The 19,268-nt window shown below is 38.6% G+C and overlaps 1 protein-coding gene and 1 pseudogene across 5 annotated transcripts; one reads left to right on the forward strand and one right to left on the reverse strand.

The window, feature by feature from the left end:
- Window positions 1-7,617: 7,617 nt before the first annotated feature.
- On the reverse strand, window positions 7,618-16,831 carry MAGOHB (mago homolog B, exon junction complex subunit). Of its 5 annotated transcripts, none has more exons than XM_030321705.2 (5): window positions 16,611-16,831; window positions 12,778-12,880; window positions 11,713-11,823; window positions 9,665-9,747; window positions 7,618-7,971 (listed from the first exon to the last, which is right to left on the reverse strand). In XM_030321705.2, exons 1-5 carry the CDS (start codon window positions 16,769-16,771, stop codon window positions 7,872-7,874), a joined length of 558 nt encoding a protein of 185 aa, XP_030177565.1. In that variant the 5' UTR covers window positions 16,772-16,831; the 3' UTR covers window positions 7,618-7,871. The 5 variants fall into 5 exon arrangements, with proteins under 5 accessions (XP_030177565.1, XP_030177566.1, XP_030177569.1 ...); XM_030321706.1 differs by having other exon boundaries at window positions 12,778-12,836; window positions 16,611-16,774; XM_030321709.1 differs by lacking the exon at window positions 16,611-16,831 and adding an exon at window positions 15,875-16,419 and having other exon boundaries at window positions 12,778-12,836.
- A 1,692-nt stretch (window positions 16,832-18,523) lies between these two features.
- On the forward strand, window positions 18,524-18,875 carry LOC115518283 (annotated as a pseudogene).
- Window positions 18,876-19,268: the final 393 nt, after the last annotated feature.

Below are 19,268 nucleotides of genomic sequence, written 5' to 3' on the forward strand. Positions count from 1 at the left end.
GGTCATAAGAGAAAAGTATTTAGTAATCCAGGCCTTCCTAAAGAAGGAAGATGTCAGATACACAACCTAACCTTATGCCTTAAAGAGCTGGAAACATAACAGCAAATAAAACCCAAACCAGCAGAAGACAGGAAATAATAAAGATTAGAGCAGAAATTAATGCTATAGAAACCCAAAAAACGTTAGAACAGATCAATGAAACCAGAAGCTGGTTCTTTGAAAGAATTAACAAAATTGATAAACCACTAGCCAGTTTGATCAAAAAGAAAAAGGAACAGACCCAAATAAAGAAAATCAAAAATGAAAGAGGAGAGATCACAACCAACACAACAGAAATAAAAACAATAATAAGAGAATATTATGAGCAAGTATATGCCAATAAAATGGGTAATCTGGAAGAAATGGACAAATTCCTAGAAACATATATACTACCAAAACTGAAACAGGAAGAAATAGAAAATTTGGACATACCCATAACCAAAAAAGAAATCGAATTAGTAATTAAAAATTTCCCAAAAAACAAGAGTCCAGAGCCAGATGGCTTTCCAAGGGAATTCTACAAACATTTAAGGAAGAGTTAACACCTATTCTCTTGAAACTGTTCCCAAAAAATAGAAATAGAAGGAAAACTTCCAAACTCTTTCTATGAAGCCAGCATTACCTTGATTCCAAGGAGACCCCACTAAAAAGGAGAACTATAGACCAATTTCCCTGATGAACATGGATGCAAAAATCCTCAACAAGATATTAGCCAACTGTATCGAACAATACATTAAAAAAATTATCCACCATGACCAAGTGGGATTTATACTTGGGATGCAGGGCTGGTTCAATATCCACAAAACAATTAACATGATTCATCACATCAATAAGAGAAATGACAAGAACCACATGATCCTCTCAATATATACAGAGAAAGCATTTGACAAAATACAGCATTCTTTCTTGATAAAAAACCCTCAAGAAAGTAGGGATAGAAGGATCATACCTCGAGATCATAAAAGCTATATATGAATGACCCAACGCTAATATCATCCTCAATGGGGAAAAACTGAGAGCTTTCCCCCTAAGGTCAGGAACAAGACAGGGATGTCCACTCTCGCCACTGTTATTCAACATAGTATTGGAAGTCATGGCCTCTGCAATCAGACAACACAAAGAAATAAAAGGCATCAAAATTGGCCAGGAGGAGGTCAAACTTTCACTCTTCGCAGATGACACCAACTAATCTTTGACAAAGCAGGAAAGAATAACCAATGGAGTAAAGACAGTCTCTTCAGCAAGTGGTGCCAGGAAAACTGGACAGCGACATGCAGAAGAATGAACCTGGACCACTTTCTTACACCATACATAAAAACAAACACAAAATGGACGAAAGACCTAAATGTAAGACAGGAAGCCATCAAAATCCTCAAGGAGAAAGCAGGCAAAACCTCTCATCATGGCCACAGCAACTTCTTACTCTTACAACAACTTACATCGTCTCTGGAGGCAAGGGAAACAAAAGCAAAAATGAACTACTGGGACCTCATCAAAATAAAAAGCTTCTGCACAGCGAAGGAAATAATCAGTAAAACTAAAAGGCAACCGACAGAATGGGAGAAGATATTTGCAAAGGACATATCAGATAAAGGGTTAGGATCCAAAATCTATAAAGAACTTATCAAACTCAACATCAAAAAAACAAATAGTCCAGTGAAGAAATGGGCAGAAGACAAGAATAGACATTTCTCCAAGGAAGACATCCAGATGGCCAACTGACACATGAAAAAATGCTCAGCATCACTCATCATCAGGGAAATACAAATCAAAACCACAATGAGACACCACCTTACACCTGTCAGAATGGCTAACATTAACAACTCAGGCAACAACAGATGTTGGCGAGGATGCGGAGAAAGAGAATCTCTTTTGCACTGCTGGTGGGAATGCAAACTGGTGCAGCCACTCTGGAAAACAGTATGGAGGTTCCTCACAAAACTAAAAATAGAACTACCCTACGACCCAGCAATTGCACTACTAGGCATTTATCCACAGGATACAGGTGTGTTGTTTTCAAAGGGACACACGCACTCCCATGTTTATAGCAGCACTATCAACAATAGCCAAAGTATGGAAAAAGCCCAAATGTCCATCAATGGATGAATGGATAGAGAAGATGTGGTATATATATATATATACAATGGAGTATTACTTGGCAATCAAAAAGAATGAAATCTTGCCATTTGCAACTACATGGATGGAACCAGAGGGTATTATGCTAAGCCAAATTAGTCGGAGAAAGACAAATATCATAGGACTTCACTCATGTGAGGACTTTATGAGACAAAACAGATAAACATAAGGGAAGGGAAACAAAAATAATATAAAAACAGGGAGGGGGACAAAACATAAGAGACTCTTAAATATGGAGAACAAACAGAGGGTTACTGGAGGGGTTGTGGGAGGGGGGATGGGCTAAATGGGTAAGCGGCATTAAGGAATCTACTCTTGAAATCATTGTTGCACTATATGCTAATTTGGATGTAAATTAAAAAAATAAATTTAAAAAAATAAAGGAAGGAAGGAAGGAAGGAAGGAAGGAAGGAAGGAAGGAAGAGAAAAAAAATATCCTACTAAGGAATGAATTGGTCAATCAGGAAATTAAAGAACTTTAAAAATATATGGAAGCAAATAAAAATGAAAACATGACAGTCCAAACCCTTTGGCATGCAGCAAAGGCAATCCTAAAAGGAAAATATATCATAAATCAGACCTATCTCAAAAAGCAAGAAAAATCCCAAATACAGAATCTAACCTCACACCTACAGGAACTAGAAACAGAGCAGCAAAGAAACCCCAAAGCCAGCAGAAGAAGAGAAATAATAAGGATTAGAGCAGAAATAAACAATATAGAATCCAAAAACAAACAAACAAACAGTAGAACCTATCAATGAATTTAAGAGCTGGTTTTTTTTTTTTTTAATTTTTTTTCAACGTTTTTATTTATTTTTGGGACAGAGAGAGACAGAGCATGAACGGGGGAGGGGCAGAGAGAGAGGGAGACACAGAATCAGAAACAGGCTCCAGGCTCTGAGCCATCAGCCCAGAGCCTGACGCGGGGCTCGAACTCACGGACCGCGAGATCGTGACCTGGCTGAAGTCGGACGCTTAACCGACTGCGCCACCCAGGCGCCCAAGAGCTGGTTTTTTGAAAAAATAAACAAAATCAATAAACCCCCAGCCAGACTTCTCAAAAAGAAAAGAAAGAGGACCTAAATAGATAAAATCACGAATGAAAGAGGAGAGATTACAACCAATACCACAGAAATACAAACAATTATTAGAGAATACTATGAAAAATTATATGCCAACAGACTGGATAACCTAGAAGAAATGGACAACTTCCTAGACATTCACACGCTACCAAAACCCAAATAGTTAGAAATAGAAAACTTGAACAGACCCACAACCAGTGAAGAAATTGAACTGGTTATCAAAAATCTCCCAACACTTAAGAGTCCTGGGCTAGATGCCTTCTCAGGGGAATTCTACCAAACATTTAAACCAGTCATGGTACCTATTCTTCTCACGCTGTTCCAAAAAAATAGAAACAGAAGGAAAACTTCCAGACTCATTGTATGAAGCCAGCATTACCTTTATACCCAAACCAGTCAAAGACCCCACTAAAAAGGAGAATTACAGGCCAATATCCCTGATGAACATGGATGCAAAAATTCCCAACAAGATACTAGCAAATCAAATTCAACAGTATATGAAAAGAATTATTTACCATGATCAAGTGGGATTCATTCCTGGGCTACAGGACTCGTTCAATATTCACAAATCAATCAATGTGATACATCACATTAATAGAAGAAACGGTAAGAACCATACGATCCAGCCAATAGATGCAGAGAAAGCATGTGACAAAATACAGCATCCTTTCTTAATAAAAACCCTCAAGAAAGTCAGGATAGAAGGAACATAACTTAACATCATAAAAGCCATATATGAAAGGCCCACAGCTGATATCATCCTCAAAGGGGAAAAACTGAGAGCTTTCCCCTTGAGATTAGGAAATGACAGGGATATCCACTCTCACCACTGTTGTATAACATAGTGTTGGAAGTCCTAACCTCAGCAATCAGACAACAAAATGAAATAAAAGGCATCCATATTGGCAAAGAAGTCACACTTTCATTCTTCACAGATAACATAATACTCTACATGGAAAACCTGAAAGTCTCCACCAAAAAACTGCTAAAACGGATATATGAATTCAACAAAGTTGCAGGATATAAAATCAATGTAGAGATATCGGTTGCATTTTTATTCAACAATAATGAAGCAACAGAGGTATCAGGGAATTGACAATTGCACTAAGAACCATAAGATGCTTAGGAATAAACCTAAACAAAGAGGTAAAAGATCTGTACACTGGAAACTATAGAAAGCTTATGAAAGAAATTGAAAACACAAAGAAATGGAAAAACATTCCATGCTCATGGATTGGAAGAACAAATATTGTTAAAATGTCCATACTACCCAAAGCAATCTACACATTCAGTGCAATCCCAATCAAAATTGCATCGGTATTCTTCCCAAAGCTAGAACAAACAATCTTAAAATTTATATGGAACCACAAAAGACCCCAAATAGCCAAAGTAATGTTGGAAAAGAAAACAAAAGCTGGAAGCATCACGATCCTGGACGTTAGCCTCTACTACAAAGCTGTAATCATCAAGACAGTATGGTATTGGCACAAAAACAGACACACAGCCCAACGGAATAGAATAAAGAACCCAGAAGTGGACCCACAAATGTATGGCCAAATAATCTTCAACAAACAGAAAAGAGTATCCAATGAAAAAAGACAGTCTCTTTGGCAAATGGTGCTGGGAGAACTGGACAACAATATGCAGAAGAACAACACTGGACTACTTTCTTACACCATACACAAAAATAAATTCAAAATGGATGAAAGACCTAAACATGAAACAGGAAATCATCAAAATCCTAGAAGAGAAAACAGGCAACAACCTCTTTTGCCTTGGCCGCAGCAACTTCTTACTTGACATGTTCTCCAAAGGGAAAGCAAAAATGAACTACTGGACCTCATCATAATAAAAACCTTTTGCCCTGTAAAGGAAACAATCAACAAAACTAAAAGGTAACTGACAGAATGGGAGAAGATATTTGCAAAAGACGTATCAGATAAAGGGTTAGTATCCAGGGGCGCCTGGGTGGCTCAGTCAGTTGAGCATCCGACTTTGGCTCGGGTCATGATCTCCCAGTTGACGAGTTCGAGCCCCGCATCTGGTTCTGTGCTGACAGCTCAGAGCCTGGAGCCTGCTTCTGATTCTGTGTCTCCCTCTCTCTCTGCCTCTCCCCTGCTCGTGCTCTCTGTCTCAAAAATAAAGATAAACATTAAAAAAAGTTGTTTTTAAAAAGGGTTAGTATCCAAAATCTATAAAGAACTTACTAAACTCAACACCCAAAAAACAAATAATCCAGTGAAGAAATGGGCAGAAGACATGAATAGACATTTTTCCAAAGAAGACCTCCAAATGGCTAACAGACACATGAAAAGATGCTCAACTTTGCTCATCATCAGGGAAATACAAATCAAAACCACAGTGAGATACCACCTCACACCGGTCAGAGTGGCTAAAATGAACAACTCAGGAAACAACAGATGCTGGTGAGGATGTGGAGAAAGGGGAACCCTCTTGTCCTATTGGCGGGAATGCAAACTGGTGCAGGCACTCTGGAAATCAGTGTGGAGGTTCCTCCAAAAATTAAAATGTGAATTACCCTATGACCCAGCAATAGCACTACTAGGAATTTATCCAAAGGATTAGGGAATGCTGATTTATAGGGGCACATGTACCCCAATGTTTATAGCAATGGTATCAACAATAGCCAAATTATGGAAAGAGCCCAAATGTCCATCAAATGATGAATGGATAAAGATGTGGTATACACGCACACAAACACACACACACACACATACACATACACAATGGAATACTATTCAGCAATGAAAAAGAATGAAATCTTGCCATTCGCAACAACACGGATGGAACTGTAAAATATTATGCTAAGTGAAAGAAGCCAGTCCATGAAAGACAGATATCATGTTTTCACTTACATGTGGAAGTTGAGAAATGAAAAAATATAGATAGATAGATAGATGATAGATAGATAGATAGATAGATAGATAGATAGATAGATACAAACAGAAAGGGAGGGAAACCATAAGAGACTTTTAATTACAGAGAAAAAACTGAGGGTGGGAGTGGGAGAACAGGGGGATGGATAAAATGGGTGATGGGCATTGAGGAGGGCACTCATTGGGATGAGCACTGGGTGTTTTATGTAAGGGATGAATCATGGGAATCTACTCCCGAAGCCAAGAGCACACTGTATGCACTGTATGTTAGCTAACTTGACAATAATAAATAAATAAATAATAAATAAATAAATAAATAAATAAATAAATAAAATTTAACCAAAACTAAATAGCACTAAAAAAAGTTATTTATTGATACAAATTATACTAATTATTCCATTCTTAAGTCAAAAATCAACAGGACAGGATTTATAAGCCTTACTTCAGTAAAAAAAAAAAAAAATTATAGACTCTAGATTTGACATATGGGTGTTCATTTTACAATTTTTTTAACATTTTCTATGCTTGAAATTTTTCGTAATAAAATTTAAAAAATGTTTTTAATTAAATAGGACTATAAATTCAGTTATTCTAGCCACATCTCAGGTACTAGTTGCTACACATAGTAGCTGGTGGTTACCTTGCTGAACTACAGATAGAGGACATCTCCATCATCTCAAATAAGTTTACTGGCCAGAACCTCTCTAGATAATGTAGCTCAGGAGTACTGCACACATTCAGAGACTAATTCTTCCCAATAAGGTCATCCTCACTGTCCCGGGGCAAGTGAATCGTCACTACAAGGACTGTCCCCTTTAAAAAGTGGGGGTTCAGATGGAGAAAGAATACCAGGGGCATGCTTACTAAGAGAAATAATGAAAGACCAAGTCTATCAGAAAGACACTGAAGGGAACTGAAAATCACGAGTGGAAACTATGGTCATTAGAAATTAAAATACACACACACATGTGCATGTAAAAGCCTAAATTTTTAATAATTTGTCATGCTGAGAACTCATTTAGTTCCTACAGAAACACAAATATACTGTGAAATATCTTATTTACAAAATTTACTGTGAAAATAAGGAATAAGGGCAGAATAAAAGATGTGTTTAACTTGGGGTGCTGACTTTACTCTTGTAACCCTTTAGGCATTATTGATTATACCAAAAATATTTAAATTTTAATAATTCCTGGGGGGTTGGTGATAAATGTAAAAAATCCAGAACCTTCTGTAAACAACTTCTTTAGGCACCAAAAAATTAAGTCCCATTAGGTATGGAAGTAATAAAGGTAACACGTAATTGCCTTTAATGGATGAAACTCTGGCTGCATGAAAGAACTTCTGCCATAGGATGTCCTACCATAACAATTCTTTATGATCTTAAAGTGAATAAAAAGACGTACCCTTCTGGAAAAAAGAACAAAAACAAAACAAACAAACAAACAAAAAAACACTCTCCATGCAGGCTTTGATATGTTTTATTGGAGCAAAATCTCAACAAAAAGTTGCTTTCATTTACAGAATTTAATATGTGTGAGGACTATCTAAACCACTTGGACCCAAGTGAGAAGAACCATTAAGCCTGTTTATGTATTTTCTTATTTTCAGTGGGCATACAAAACAAGAGTTTCACATTTATAAAAATCCCAATATTGTAAGTGACAAACCCATCCCTTAATTAAATATAAAAACACCTTTTAAAAAAACATACAACTTAGATTGGTTTAATCTTGAAATGTAATCCAATAAGACTAAAAACTAAACATTTCAGGTCCTGTACCAAGTAGTAAAATACTCGAAGGCCTTCAGGATCCCTAAAATTTAAAAAGGTAAAAGTTACTTTTTTGTTCCTAAAATGAAACATATAATTTTGTAAGTTAATTCCTAAAACAAAATAAAAAACAAAACAAAGGAATCCAGGAGAAAGGAAGGATTTGCTGCAACTAAAATGAACATACTGAATAATTTTCATTTCCTTTCTCTATCTTTTCTACAAAAAATATAAATTTTATTCACCAGTCTTCATTTCATACTCAAGTATTTATTTTCTTATCAAAGTAAGAACTATACATAGCAAAAATGTATAAAGCAGATATAATTATAAAGATAGAAAAAATAATACTCGTAATACTATAAAATGTCACTCCTTACAGAAAAACTATGAATATTTTGGCATTTCTCTATTTTCATAACTAAAAGCATTCCCTGGCCCTTTTTGATTAAAAATTTTTTTTAAATGTTTATTTTTGAGAAAGAGAGAGAGAGAGAAGCAGAATGCGAGTGAGGGAGTGGCAGAGAGAGGGAGACACAGAATCTGAAGCAGGCTCCAGGCTCTGAGCTGTGAGCACAGGGCCCAACTTGGGGCCTCAATTCATGAGCCAGGAGATCATGACCTGAGCCAAAGTCAGATGCTTAACCGAATAAGCCACCCAGGGACCCCTGTTCCTTGTACCCTTTTTAACGTTGTTTTCCATTACATGAAAAATAATTCGCAAATGATTTCTAATTAACAATTCTCTTTTTGTTAAACAGTTGGATTTTTCCCCAATTATAAGACTCCAATGACCATTTTTATGACTAATAAAGCATTTTCATTATTTCACAGTATTTCCCTAAAATAGATGCTCAGAAATGGAATTACTAAGTCAAAGATGAATTTAAAATGCTAGCACCTTTTGATGCACAATTATCAAACTGCTTTCCAAAAAACACTGTACCAATTTAAAATCCCACTTAGGATATGAACGCCAGCCACATCCTCACCACTGTGGGGAAATAAATGTGATAGTTTAAAAGTATCTGGTCGGTCTTTATTGTATCTAATAGTTACTATACATTCATTCCTTTCTCCTTTCCTCTAACATATATTTACCAAGCACCTATCCTGTGCCAGGCACTGTGTTAACTTTGGAGAAAGAGCAAGGTTCTCATGGAGTTTATATTCAAGCCAGAAAAGCAAATAAATAAGTTATTACAATTTAGGGTGATAGGACAAAATACTAAGAAAACATTTTGAGGGGTAAAGAGAGAAAAGTAACTCCAAGTAGAGAAATTTTTCAGACAAAAACAACAGTATGTCCTACAAAGGCCCAGAGGAAACAAAGTTGGAAAGACAGAGGAAGCTAAAACCATCCTTAAGTTATAATGACTTTTTCCAAATTCTTTCAAATATTAAATTCAAAGATGAGGATGATGTGATAATGGATGATATAATCCAATAAGGATTTTTTAAACTCTGTAAAAAGATACCCAGATTTTTACCAAAAATAGCTATTACAACGTGGTCATTATTGTACACAGTTATCAGATTAACATTCTTTTGATAATCACAAAAATACGCTGCTAACCACTTTGATAGCAAGCCTTTAATGACATAAAAGTTAGAATTACATCTGCATAATAAACTGATAGGATGCCACCGATAATCTTAGAAAACTGGCTACTGTTCTAAAATGAGCCTCTCTAATTAATTACGTCAATTTAGTCAAAATACTTTAACATACTCACTTTGACTGATTTACATCAATAAGAGAACCTATTTTTGATGTGGTAAAAGAAATGTGTTCATCTCCAATTACAATTTCAAGTTCCTGAAAAAAACAAAATAGATTCATGTAGTTAATATAAAACTCCATCTCAGAAGCGTCTGTATTCTTGTTACCTAGAGGTCCCAATTGTAGCTGCGAGTTTTCTAGCAGTCATAGAGGAGAAAAAAAAAAAAAAAAAGAAAAGAAAAAGGAAAAGGAACTTGACCTGTTAGACATAAACTATGTCTGTAAAATAAAAACCTCATCGAATGCTCAGGAGTCCCCCATATTAGGATCAACCAAGAACTGCTTTCCAGAGATCTCATAAAGAAAACACTATAAATATGAATGACACATGAACATTTCTTATGTCCGTAAAAACTAAAGAAATAACTTTGAAGCACAATGTTGTAAAAATAATAATATGGGTAAAAACCTATTTTTAATAAATAAATATAAGCACACTTAACCATTCTACCAGAAATGCAGAGTATTAATAGCACCACTTTGGGATCTACTGTGTATGAGGCCCTGCTGCTAGGGACTTTAAAACATACTCTGTAATCCCTAAAATACCCTTATCAGGGTATTTGACAAATGCAAAATACAAGATTCATAAAGCATAGGGAAAAGCATCAACATTTACAACCACTAATAAGTGATAGTACTCATATTTGAATCCTGGGCTGTTAACACTGAAAGACTCACACTTGTTTGACTTCACAAAACATTTAAAATTAAGCACTACTAAAACAAATACAACATACTGTAGACATTCTCAGTGTGCCATAATTACTGGATAAGTTTTTCTCTATATTTTATCTGCAAATCTAAAACCAATGATTAAGAGGCTATGTCTGTAGTGATGTTATCAGGTTAAATAACAAATGCCATTAAAGACAATCTCAGCTATATGTCTGATCAAAAGACCTAATTACACACAGTTTATGGCACACACAGTATGGAGAATTACCTAAGGCTCTCAAACAATCATAAAATCTTTGACTCAAAGATCCAATGGATGATCTCTGGAACATGCTTAACCCTCCCCACTAACCAAAACATAAACATATCATCAAGTGGGTACATAAAATACTGGGTTCTCCCAGAGTCTAAAAGAGATAAAAAGTTTACTGCCGTTGTCTGTTTTTTAGTACAAATGTACCCATTGCATAAAGCAAACTGAGATTTAAATTTATTTTTTAAAAGTGTTTCAATGCATAAAATAAATACTGTTAACTATTACCTTTGCTTTCCTAAATAATGTTTCTTTAAACAGAAGAGCTAAGTGACTGCTATAGAATGTCAGCATCTATTCGATTTCTCCACATTTTCTTCTAGAAGAAAGTAATATAAAGTCAAAGAAGGTGACATAAAGTATAATTCTTAGGAACATAAAAAAGTGAAATTAACTGTTTCTTCCCCCAGGAATTGTATCTCATGTCTTCAAGAGTTGAAAAGACCCAATCAAACTATCTTTTTACAGAGTGAAATGAAACCTTCAAAGTTCTTCACAAGCCCTCTGAGAAACATTAATTACTCTAAAGGGAATATGAGGCAAAAGCAATGGTCAGTTCGAACAAAGACACCAATCAAATCCCTCTCCTGGGCATAAGGATGCAAACAAGGGTTCTCAAAGTTATAAAAATGAAGAAAGTAAATTTTACAGTCAATAAGAATCCTGTCTTGAATTTAACAAACACTGTACTTATTCCTAATAGAAGTAATACACAATAGAAATTATTCATAATAGCGTGAAAACATCATAGCTTTAACTGGGGAGACTAGAGAGAGGACTGGTCAGAAAGAGGTCTAAATCTTGAGCTAGGCATTGACTCCTTTACTACTCAGAGGTAGCACAGGAAATGAGCCTAAGTGAAACAAAATTAAACAGGATTTACCGGGTGCCTACTAAATGGAAAACCAAAGAACCAATGGTCTATTCTAAATAAATAAGGAGAAACGTAACAATTAATTATATTACCAACTTTTAAGACGTATGCATTTAAAGAACCACTAAACACCAACCTGTCGGCCAACTCTGTCAGGGGGAGGCCACAAAGCATCATCTTCTTTTGTAATTTCACTGTCGTCAATGATTCTCTTCAGTTCTTCCATTACACTCTTGTGTACATAAGCCTGAAAATAAGTTCCAGTAAAAATTTCATGTCTATTTCCTCCCCCAACTCAGAATGAAATAATCATACAATGTTACAAACACTAAGTATTCAAAGGGAGTATCAGGGAAGAATCGAATGCTGATTCCAAAATTACAAGGTGGGGGAGAATCACTCATCCATAGGATTCTTCTTCATTCTCTTGCCCTTTCCTTGAATATACATTTGTCTCCAAATTTAAAAAAAAAAAAAAAAAAAAAGGCAATTTACACTAGCCTCCTTTTAAAACCCTGGATTCTGGACTTCATAACATGGGACTCAATTACCTGAGTGGTTAATGGTGATCAGGGAAAATCTATAAGGTGAACAGAGGCAAATACAAGTAAACATCACAGCTACTGTTCTGAACTTTTTCTTATCCCTAACTTTTGAGCCTTTTATTTAAATTCACACTGTGTTTAGCACCTGGGTAGCTCAGGTCATGATCTCAGAAGTTCATGAGTTTGAACCCCGCACCAGGCTCTCTGCTGCTAGGGCAGAGCCCGCTTTGGATCCTCTTTCTCCCCCTCTCTCTCTGCTCCTCCTCTGCTTGGTTTCTTTCTCTCTCTCACTCTCTCTCTCTCTCCAATAAATGAATAAAAACTTAAAAAAAAATAAAATGCATATTGTGTTTAAATATTGACTATCAATTAGTTTTAAATAGTGAATGTGACATAAAGACAAAATGAACTAAATCATATGTTCAAAGGTGGGTCTACAATTTAATATATTCAGATTGCTTCTTTTGATGTTACACATGCTACAGTTATATCTAATTTAAATAGAATAGTTATATCTAATTTAAATAGAATCCCTTTTCAATCTATAAAGTGGCTTCTTTATAGTAATATAGCCTTAGATGTAGTTTTGTAAATTCAAAAAAGATCTGAAGAAAATGGTCTAAATGTAAAAAATTAGACATTCAAAAAGAACTTACCTCCTTTCTGATCATGACATCATTTTTGTAATTGCTGTTGTTGGCATATCTAAGCTTTCCTGTGGGGAGTGGAAAAAAATTCAATCTATAACAGCAAAAACTGCTAAAAAAAATAAAGAAAGAAAGAAATGACACTGTAAGCAATTTTGAAGGTAAAGACCATTTTATACTACCACTTTTTTTATTAATAGTTTCTGCCTTTTTAGCATAAGATCAATGCTAGATCTTTATTTGCTGGTAAAAAAAAAAAAAAAAAAAAAAGCTAAAGCTGAAGCTAGTCATTTTCAAATACTCCATACCTTCAACAGAATTTTTAAGTATTCAACATAATTTTTAAATATTTCATGCCTTTCGGGCACCTGGGCGGCTCTGTCAGTTAAGCATCCGACTTCTTCAGCTCAGGTCATGATCTCATGGTTCATGAGTTCGAGCCCCGAGTCGGGCTCTGTGCTGACAGCTTGGAGCCAGGAGCCTGCTTCAGATTCTGTGTCTCCCTCTCTCTCTGCCCCGACCCCACTCATGCTCTATCTCTCTCTCTCTCTCTTAAAAATAAATAAACATTAGGGGCGCCTGGGTGGCGCAGTCGGTTAAGCGTCCGACTTCAGCCAGGTCACGATCTCGCGGTCCGTGAGTTCGAGCCCCGCGTCAGGCTCTGGGCTGATGGCTCGGAGCCTGGAGCCTGTTTCCGATTCTGTGTTTCCCTCTCTCTCTGCCCCTCCCCCGTTCATGCTCTGTCTCTCTCTGTCCCAAAAATAAATAAACGTTGAAAAAAAAAATTTAAAAAAAAAGAAAAAAAAATTAAAAAAAAATAAATAAACATTAAAAAAATTTTTTTCAATAAATAAATAAATATTTCATGCCTTCAATATAATTGGAGGGCCTTTAAAGTTTAAAGCTTATTTATTTATTGGGGGCGGGGGAGCACAAGCTGGGGAGGGGCCGAGAGAGAGAATCCCAAGCTGATAGCACAGAGCCCAATGTGGACTCAGTCCCATGAACCTCGAGATCATGACCTGAGCCCAGATCAAGGGTCCGACACTTAACCAACTGAGGCATCCAGGCGTCCTTTAGGAGAGTTACTTTTAAGGCTCATTTGCTTAAGCTATTATCATGAACTAGACAGGGAATCTGAAAAAGGAACTAACATTTCTTTTAAAGCCTATGTTTTATGTCTTCATTGGTCCTAACTGATTTACCCAGAGCATTTAATCTAATTGGTGCTTCATCTATTCATGGTTGAGAAAACAGAGTTCAGTTATTTGCCCAGGGACACAAAGATTCAGATCTGGATCCACCTTCTTTCAATACTCACGCTTTCCCTACTACTCCAAAATGTTCTCTATACAATATGGCAATGCTAATATTTTAGCACTGTCACTAGGATGCATATGCTATGTAATGCTTCTAGATAAAAAGTAGGCCAATTTGTTAGCTGACCTATAGTTAATTTTAATCCACCGTTGACTTTTGTACTCCCTGATGCATGCTTCTCCTTATGGCTGTAGTCAGTTGCTCAGGGACAGATGTAATATGGTCCTGATCTCTGATGTTACCCTAATGAGGTGATCCCCTCACTACTTAAGGAAGTATGTGGAATGGTGTGATGGCAGATTACTGGATGAGAACCACCGTCCTGGCATGAAATTTCCCTGATAATATCAGACTGCTTAATTTACGTGACTGGCTAAACAGGATATAGGCAAGCTGAAAGCTGTTCACAGGCAAAGACACTAAGAAGATTATCACCTAAAAAAAGAATAGATGGAACATTCAGGTAAATTTGGCTCCTTAGCTAAATCGAGAAGAGACATGGGGAGAACAAGGGAGAATAAAGTGATTACAGTTTTTAAATTGCATGGCTGTAGTTACCTTGAGTTCTTCCTTCAACGTCTGATTATCTTCCTCTTTCCTAATATACGAGGCTTCTCTACTTTTTCTTTTCTTTTTTTAAAGTAGGCTCCACGCCCAGCGTAAAGCCCAACACGGGGTTTAAACTCACACGACCCTGAGATCAAGACCTAAACTGTGATCAAGAGTCAAACACTTAACCGACCCACGCGACCCTTCTCGACTCTTTCACTCCCACAGAATTTTGCCCAAAACATATCGCACCACTTAATATCCACGCTGTTTTATGGCTAGTTTCATGTCTGTGTCGCCCACCAAGACATAACTCCTTCATGGAAATTAAAGAGTCTTATTCATTACTGTATCCTCAATTTTTGTATTTACTTGTTGCCCAGCACATAACACACATTCAAAGAAGGAAAAGCCTAGGCGGGTGGACTGCCCAGGTTGCCAGGAGAGTTCAGTATACAGTAACACTTCTCTTTAGAGAGAATCGGAGCTGTCAAAAGATAGACTATGTTGCACCTACACGGCAGCAGACCGTTCACCCTTTGCTCATGCTGTTTTCAGCAGTCTGAATGGTTTTCTCCCTCACAGGCCCAGAACATCCTATTCTCATTTAAAGACTCATTTGGGGCTCCTGGGTGGCTCCATCGGTTAAGCTTCCGACTTCAGCTCAGGTCATGATCTCTCAGTTTGTGGGTTCGAGACCCGCATGGGGCTCTGTGCTGACAGCTCACAGCCTGGAGCCTGCTTCGGATTCTGTGTCTCCCTCTCTCTCTGCCCCTCCCCTGTCTTTCTCTCGTTGTCTCTCTCAAAAATAAATAAATGTTAAAAAACTAAAAAAAAAAAAAAAAAAAAAAACCTCATCTTGAAAGAGGGCTTCAGCTGCCTCCATTGTGATCTCAAACTTTTTAGTTAGGTTCCTCCTTCCAGCTGGTCTTGGCTCCTGCAGAAGACCCTAAGGGCAAAGTATCTCCTAATGGGAACCAAAACTACCCCCTCAAGCAACAAGGACTGCCCGGAGCCAGCAAGACCTCACCTGGGATTGAAATCCAAGACAATGATCAATTTAAAATTCAAGGTCCACCGGCACAGAACCCACCCACCTTTGCCCCACGTTTTCCTTACATAAACCTGGAAGTATTTTTGGCATTTTAGAGACGTCTTTGAGAAGCTAGTCCGCTGTCTTCCGGTGCTGGCCTCTCTGAAATAAACTTTCTTGTTTCACCATCAGTAGATTCTCTACCTTTGGATTTGTCAACGAGCCTCCGATTTGGTCTGTTTGGGAACCCGGGAGACAAGTGCTCCTGTAGCCCTGCGCACCAGCTGCAATTTCAACTGTTACCTTCTCTAGGAAGCTTTCCTTGGCGCCTCCTACACGTAGCCCTAACCATCCCCCTCTTTTGTATTCTTAACGCATCCTATGGGAAACAACTGTATTTAAGCACCCTAAACACATCATTACATTCATTTTTCTACACTGAAGAGCTCCCCTCTTCTGAGCAGGTCCTTTTCCTACACATGTGGCTTGAGAGGCAGGGCCTGGATGAATACAATGGTTGAATGGGGAGTCCGAAAATTAACTGGTCACCGGAAGACCTTCAGCATCCCTTGGACCCCGGCACGATGGGATGTTCTTCAAAATGTTCAGGTATGACGTCAAGTACACGAGATGCCTTTTCAGGTCCCTTCCGGTGCGCTGGATGCAGGATTCTGCTTACCCCCAAGTTTTCAGTATCTGGCAGGGTTCGATTTTTCTGAATTAATTTACACCGATCAATTTTCTTTTCTTCACGGAACCAATGTACGCCTCGGATAGACTTTCGTTCGTGTGTATTTCGGCTCTAGTGGCCCCAGCCCCCACCGCAGGCTCGCCAGCCCACCGCGGACGGCTCAGCCCACCCCGCCCCCTCCGCGTCCTCTGCGCTCCGCTTCCCCCAGCCGCGCAGCGCGCTTGGCGGCGGCGCCGCTCCCCTGCTCACCGTCTGGCCGAAACTCGAACTCCAGGAACTCGTGTCCAAACTTGCCCTTGTGCCCTACGTAGTAGCGCAGGTAGAAATCGCTGGCCATAGCCATTTTCGTCCCCTTGAAGCCCGCCCGAGGCCTGGCCGACGTGCCGCCCGGCGCCTGGTAGTGACGTCATCGCCCAGGGTAAAAGCGTCGCGGCGGGCGTGCCTTTCTGGTCCCCGGTGAGCGGAGGAAAGCGGGAAGGCGGCTTCTCCCGGGAGAGACTCGGAGGCGCTGGGGAGACTTGAACTTGGTTTCGCAAGGTTGGAAGAACATTTTTTTTTTTTTTGCAAAATTAATAGATCGTGTGCTACAAGCAAAACACAGAAGTGTGAAAATGTCATAGTATTTTTTTATGGGCTGAGAATTCAGGTTTGCAAGTCGCTTTTACTTTTCGGGTCTCTAATTCTCGCGGCACCCTGCCCTCACGAGGGGGGTGTGGCATGAATTCGCCTTTCACTGGTGGAGTGAGGAAAGATAAAGCCAGAATCCGAATGGTTGACCTGGACTACAACCCTTTCCTGCAGTTAGATTCCTAACCGGAGATTTCCCCCTTTGCACCACGGTTGCTAGCTAGCTCACAGCTAGAAGCTTATCAAACAAGAGGTATGAAATTTGAAAGACACATTGAAACTAAAGATCCCTGAAGTCACGGTATAAAAGAGTTCCTTTTAATAGTAAAACGTGTACCATTCAGCAAGGGTTAATCTTTAGTAGCCTGTGGAGTTTTGGCAATTTGACTGAAGATCAAATGGTTTAGCCCACGTTTCTTACCAGAAAAGAATTACATTGGGGAGGGGAAAGAATGCTCCAGTGTGGAATGGGTTTTGAAGGAGGTGGAAAGACAAGGGGAACGTTTACGGAGTCTACTTTTCAAATATTATTGATCACCCTGTTTTTACCAACCGAGTAATTCTGCTGGGTGACCTTTAACCCTCAGCAGTATTTAAAATAAAGAGTGGCAGTCAGAAGACCTGCGATTCATTCCCATCACTTATACTCTACTAACCTTGGTTACTTAGTCACTGTCCACACCTGTTTGTTCACCAACTGAATGAATATCCTATGATCAACTTTGTCAATCTTTGTTGAGAAGATCAAATGAGATAATACAAATATAATAAGCTTTAAAATTTATAAAAACAAGGGTGCCTGCGTGGCTCAGTGGGTTAAGCATCGGACTTCGGCTCAGGTCATGATCTCACAGTTCATGAGTTTGAGCCCCACGTCAGGCTCTGTGCTGACAGCTCAGAGCCTGGAGCCTGTTTCAGATTCTGTGTCTCCCTTTCTGTCTGTCCCTCACCCACTTGTCTTCTCTCTCTCTCTCTCTCTCTCTCAAAAATAAATAAACAATAACTTTTTTTAATTTATAAAAACATACAGGCATTTCTTATGTGCCAGAAATGGACAGACACTGGTAATAATGATAGAGCCCTTTAGAAGTTTAGTCTAGAAAAGAAAGCAAACATGTAGTCAGATATTAGCACAAGGAAGCAAATATTACAAGAATATTTTTAGCTCTTTTGAGGAAGATACAGTCGCAGCTACAAAGGAGCTTTGGACTTGCCCGCTCCTGTTCCCAGCTCACTGCTGTTAGCTCTCTCCAAGGAACCAGTCATGAAGAAGCCGCACCACAGCCATGGCTTTTATTTTTTTTATTTTTTTTTTAAATTTTTTTTTCAACGTTTATTTATTTTTGGGACAGAGAGAGACAGAGCATGAACGGGGGAGGGGTAGAGAGAGAGGGAGACACAGAATCGGAAACAGGCTCCAGGCTCCGAGCCATCAGCCCAGAGCCTGACGCGGGGCTCGAACCCATGGACCGCGAGATCGTGACCTGGCTGAAGTCGGACGCTTAACCGACTGCGCCACCCAGGCGCCCCCAGCCATGGCTTTTAAAGACACCATAAAGACACCCGTGGAACCAGAGGTGGCAGTTCACTGAATTAGAATTATTATAACCAGACACAACTTAAAATCTTTGGAGAAGGTATATGCTGACTTGATCAGAGATGCAAAGGGAAAGAATCTCAAAGTGAAAGGACCAGTTCAGATGCCTGCTAGATTCACCACAAGAAAAACTCCTTGTGGTGAAGGTTCTAAGACTCAGGATCATTTTCAGATGAGGATCTACAAGTGACTCATTGATTTGCACAGTCCTTTTGAGATTGTTAAACAAGATTACTTCCAAGAGTATTGAGCCAAGAGTTGAGGTTGAACTCACCACTGCAGATGCTTAAATCAATTTTTTTAATAACTTGATTATCTGTTGTTAAAAAAAAAAAAGAAAAGAAAGCAATTTTTTTTCAACGTTTATTTATTTTTGGGACAGAGAGAGACAGAGCATGAACGGGGGAGGGGCAGAGAGAGAGGAAGACACAGAATCGGAAACAGGCTCCAGGCTCTGAGCCATCAGCCCAGAGCCCGACGCGGGGCTCGAACTCACGGACCGCGAGATCGTGACCTGGCTGAAGTCGGATGCTTAACCGACTGCGCCACCCAGGCGCCCCAAGAAAGCAAATTTTTAAATGCTGGTAGTACAGCAGAAGAAGCAAGCCACTTTATTGGGGAATAGGGGAAATTGAAGAAAGGGAAGTATCAAGGAAGGCTGTGTAGATGTATGATCTGAATTG

This window comes from Lynx canadensis, chromosome B4, assembly GCF_007474595.2.
Source record: "Lynx canadensis isolate LIC74 chromosome B4, mLynCan4.pri.v2, whole genome shotgun sequence".
In the NCBI taxonomy this organism is placed as follows: Eukaryota; Metazoa; Chordata; class Mammalia; order Carnivora; family Felidae; genus Lynx; species Lynx canadensis.

What these genes read in the sequence shown, in the direction of transcription:
- MAGOHB (XM_030321705.2), bottom strand. Translation starts at nt 16,771, where the DNA reads ATGACGTCACTACCAGGCGCCGGGCGGCACGTCGGCCAGGCCTCGGGC. An exon ending in GTTCGAGTTTCGGCCAGACG is followed by an intron (nt 12,881 to 16,610) that starts GTGAGCAGGGGA and finishes TATTTTTTTTAG; the next exon opens with CAGTTTTTGCTGTTATAGAT. An exon ending in CTGACAGAGTTGGCCGACAG is followed by an intron (nt 9,748 to 11,712) that starts GTTGGTGTTTAG and finishes TGTTTTTTTCAG; the next exon opens with GAACTTGAAATTGTAATTGG.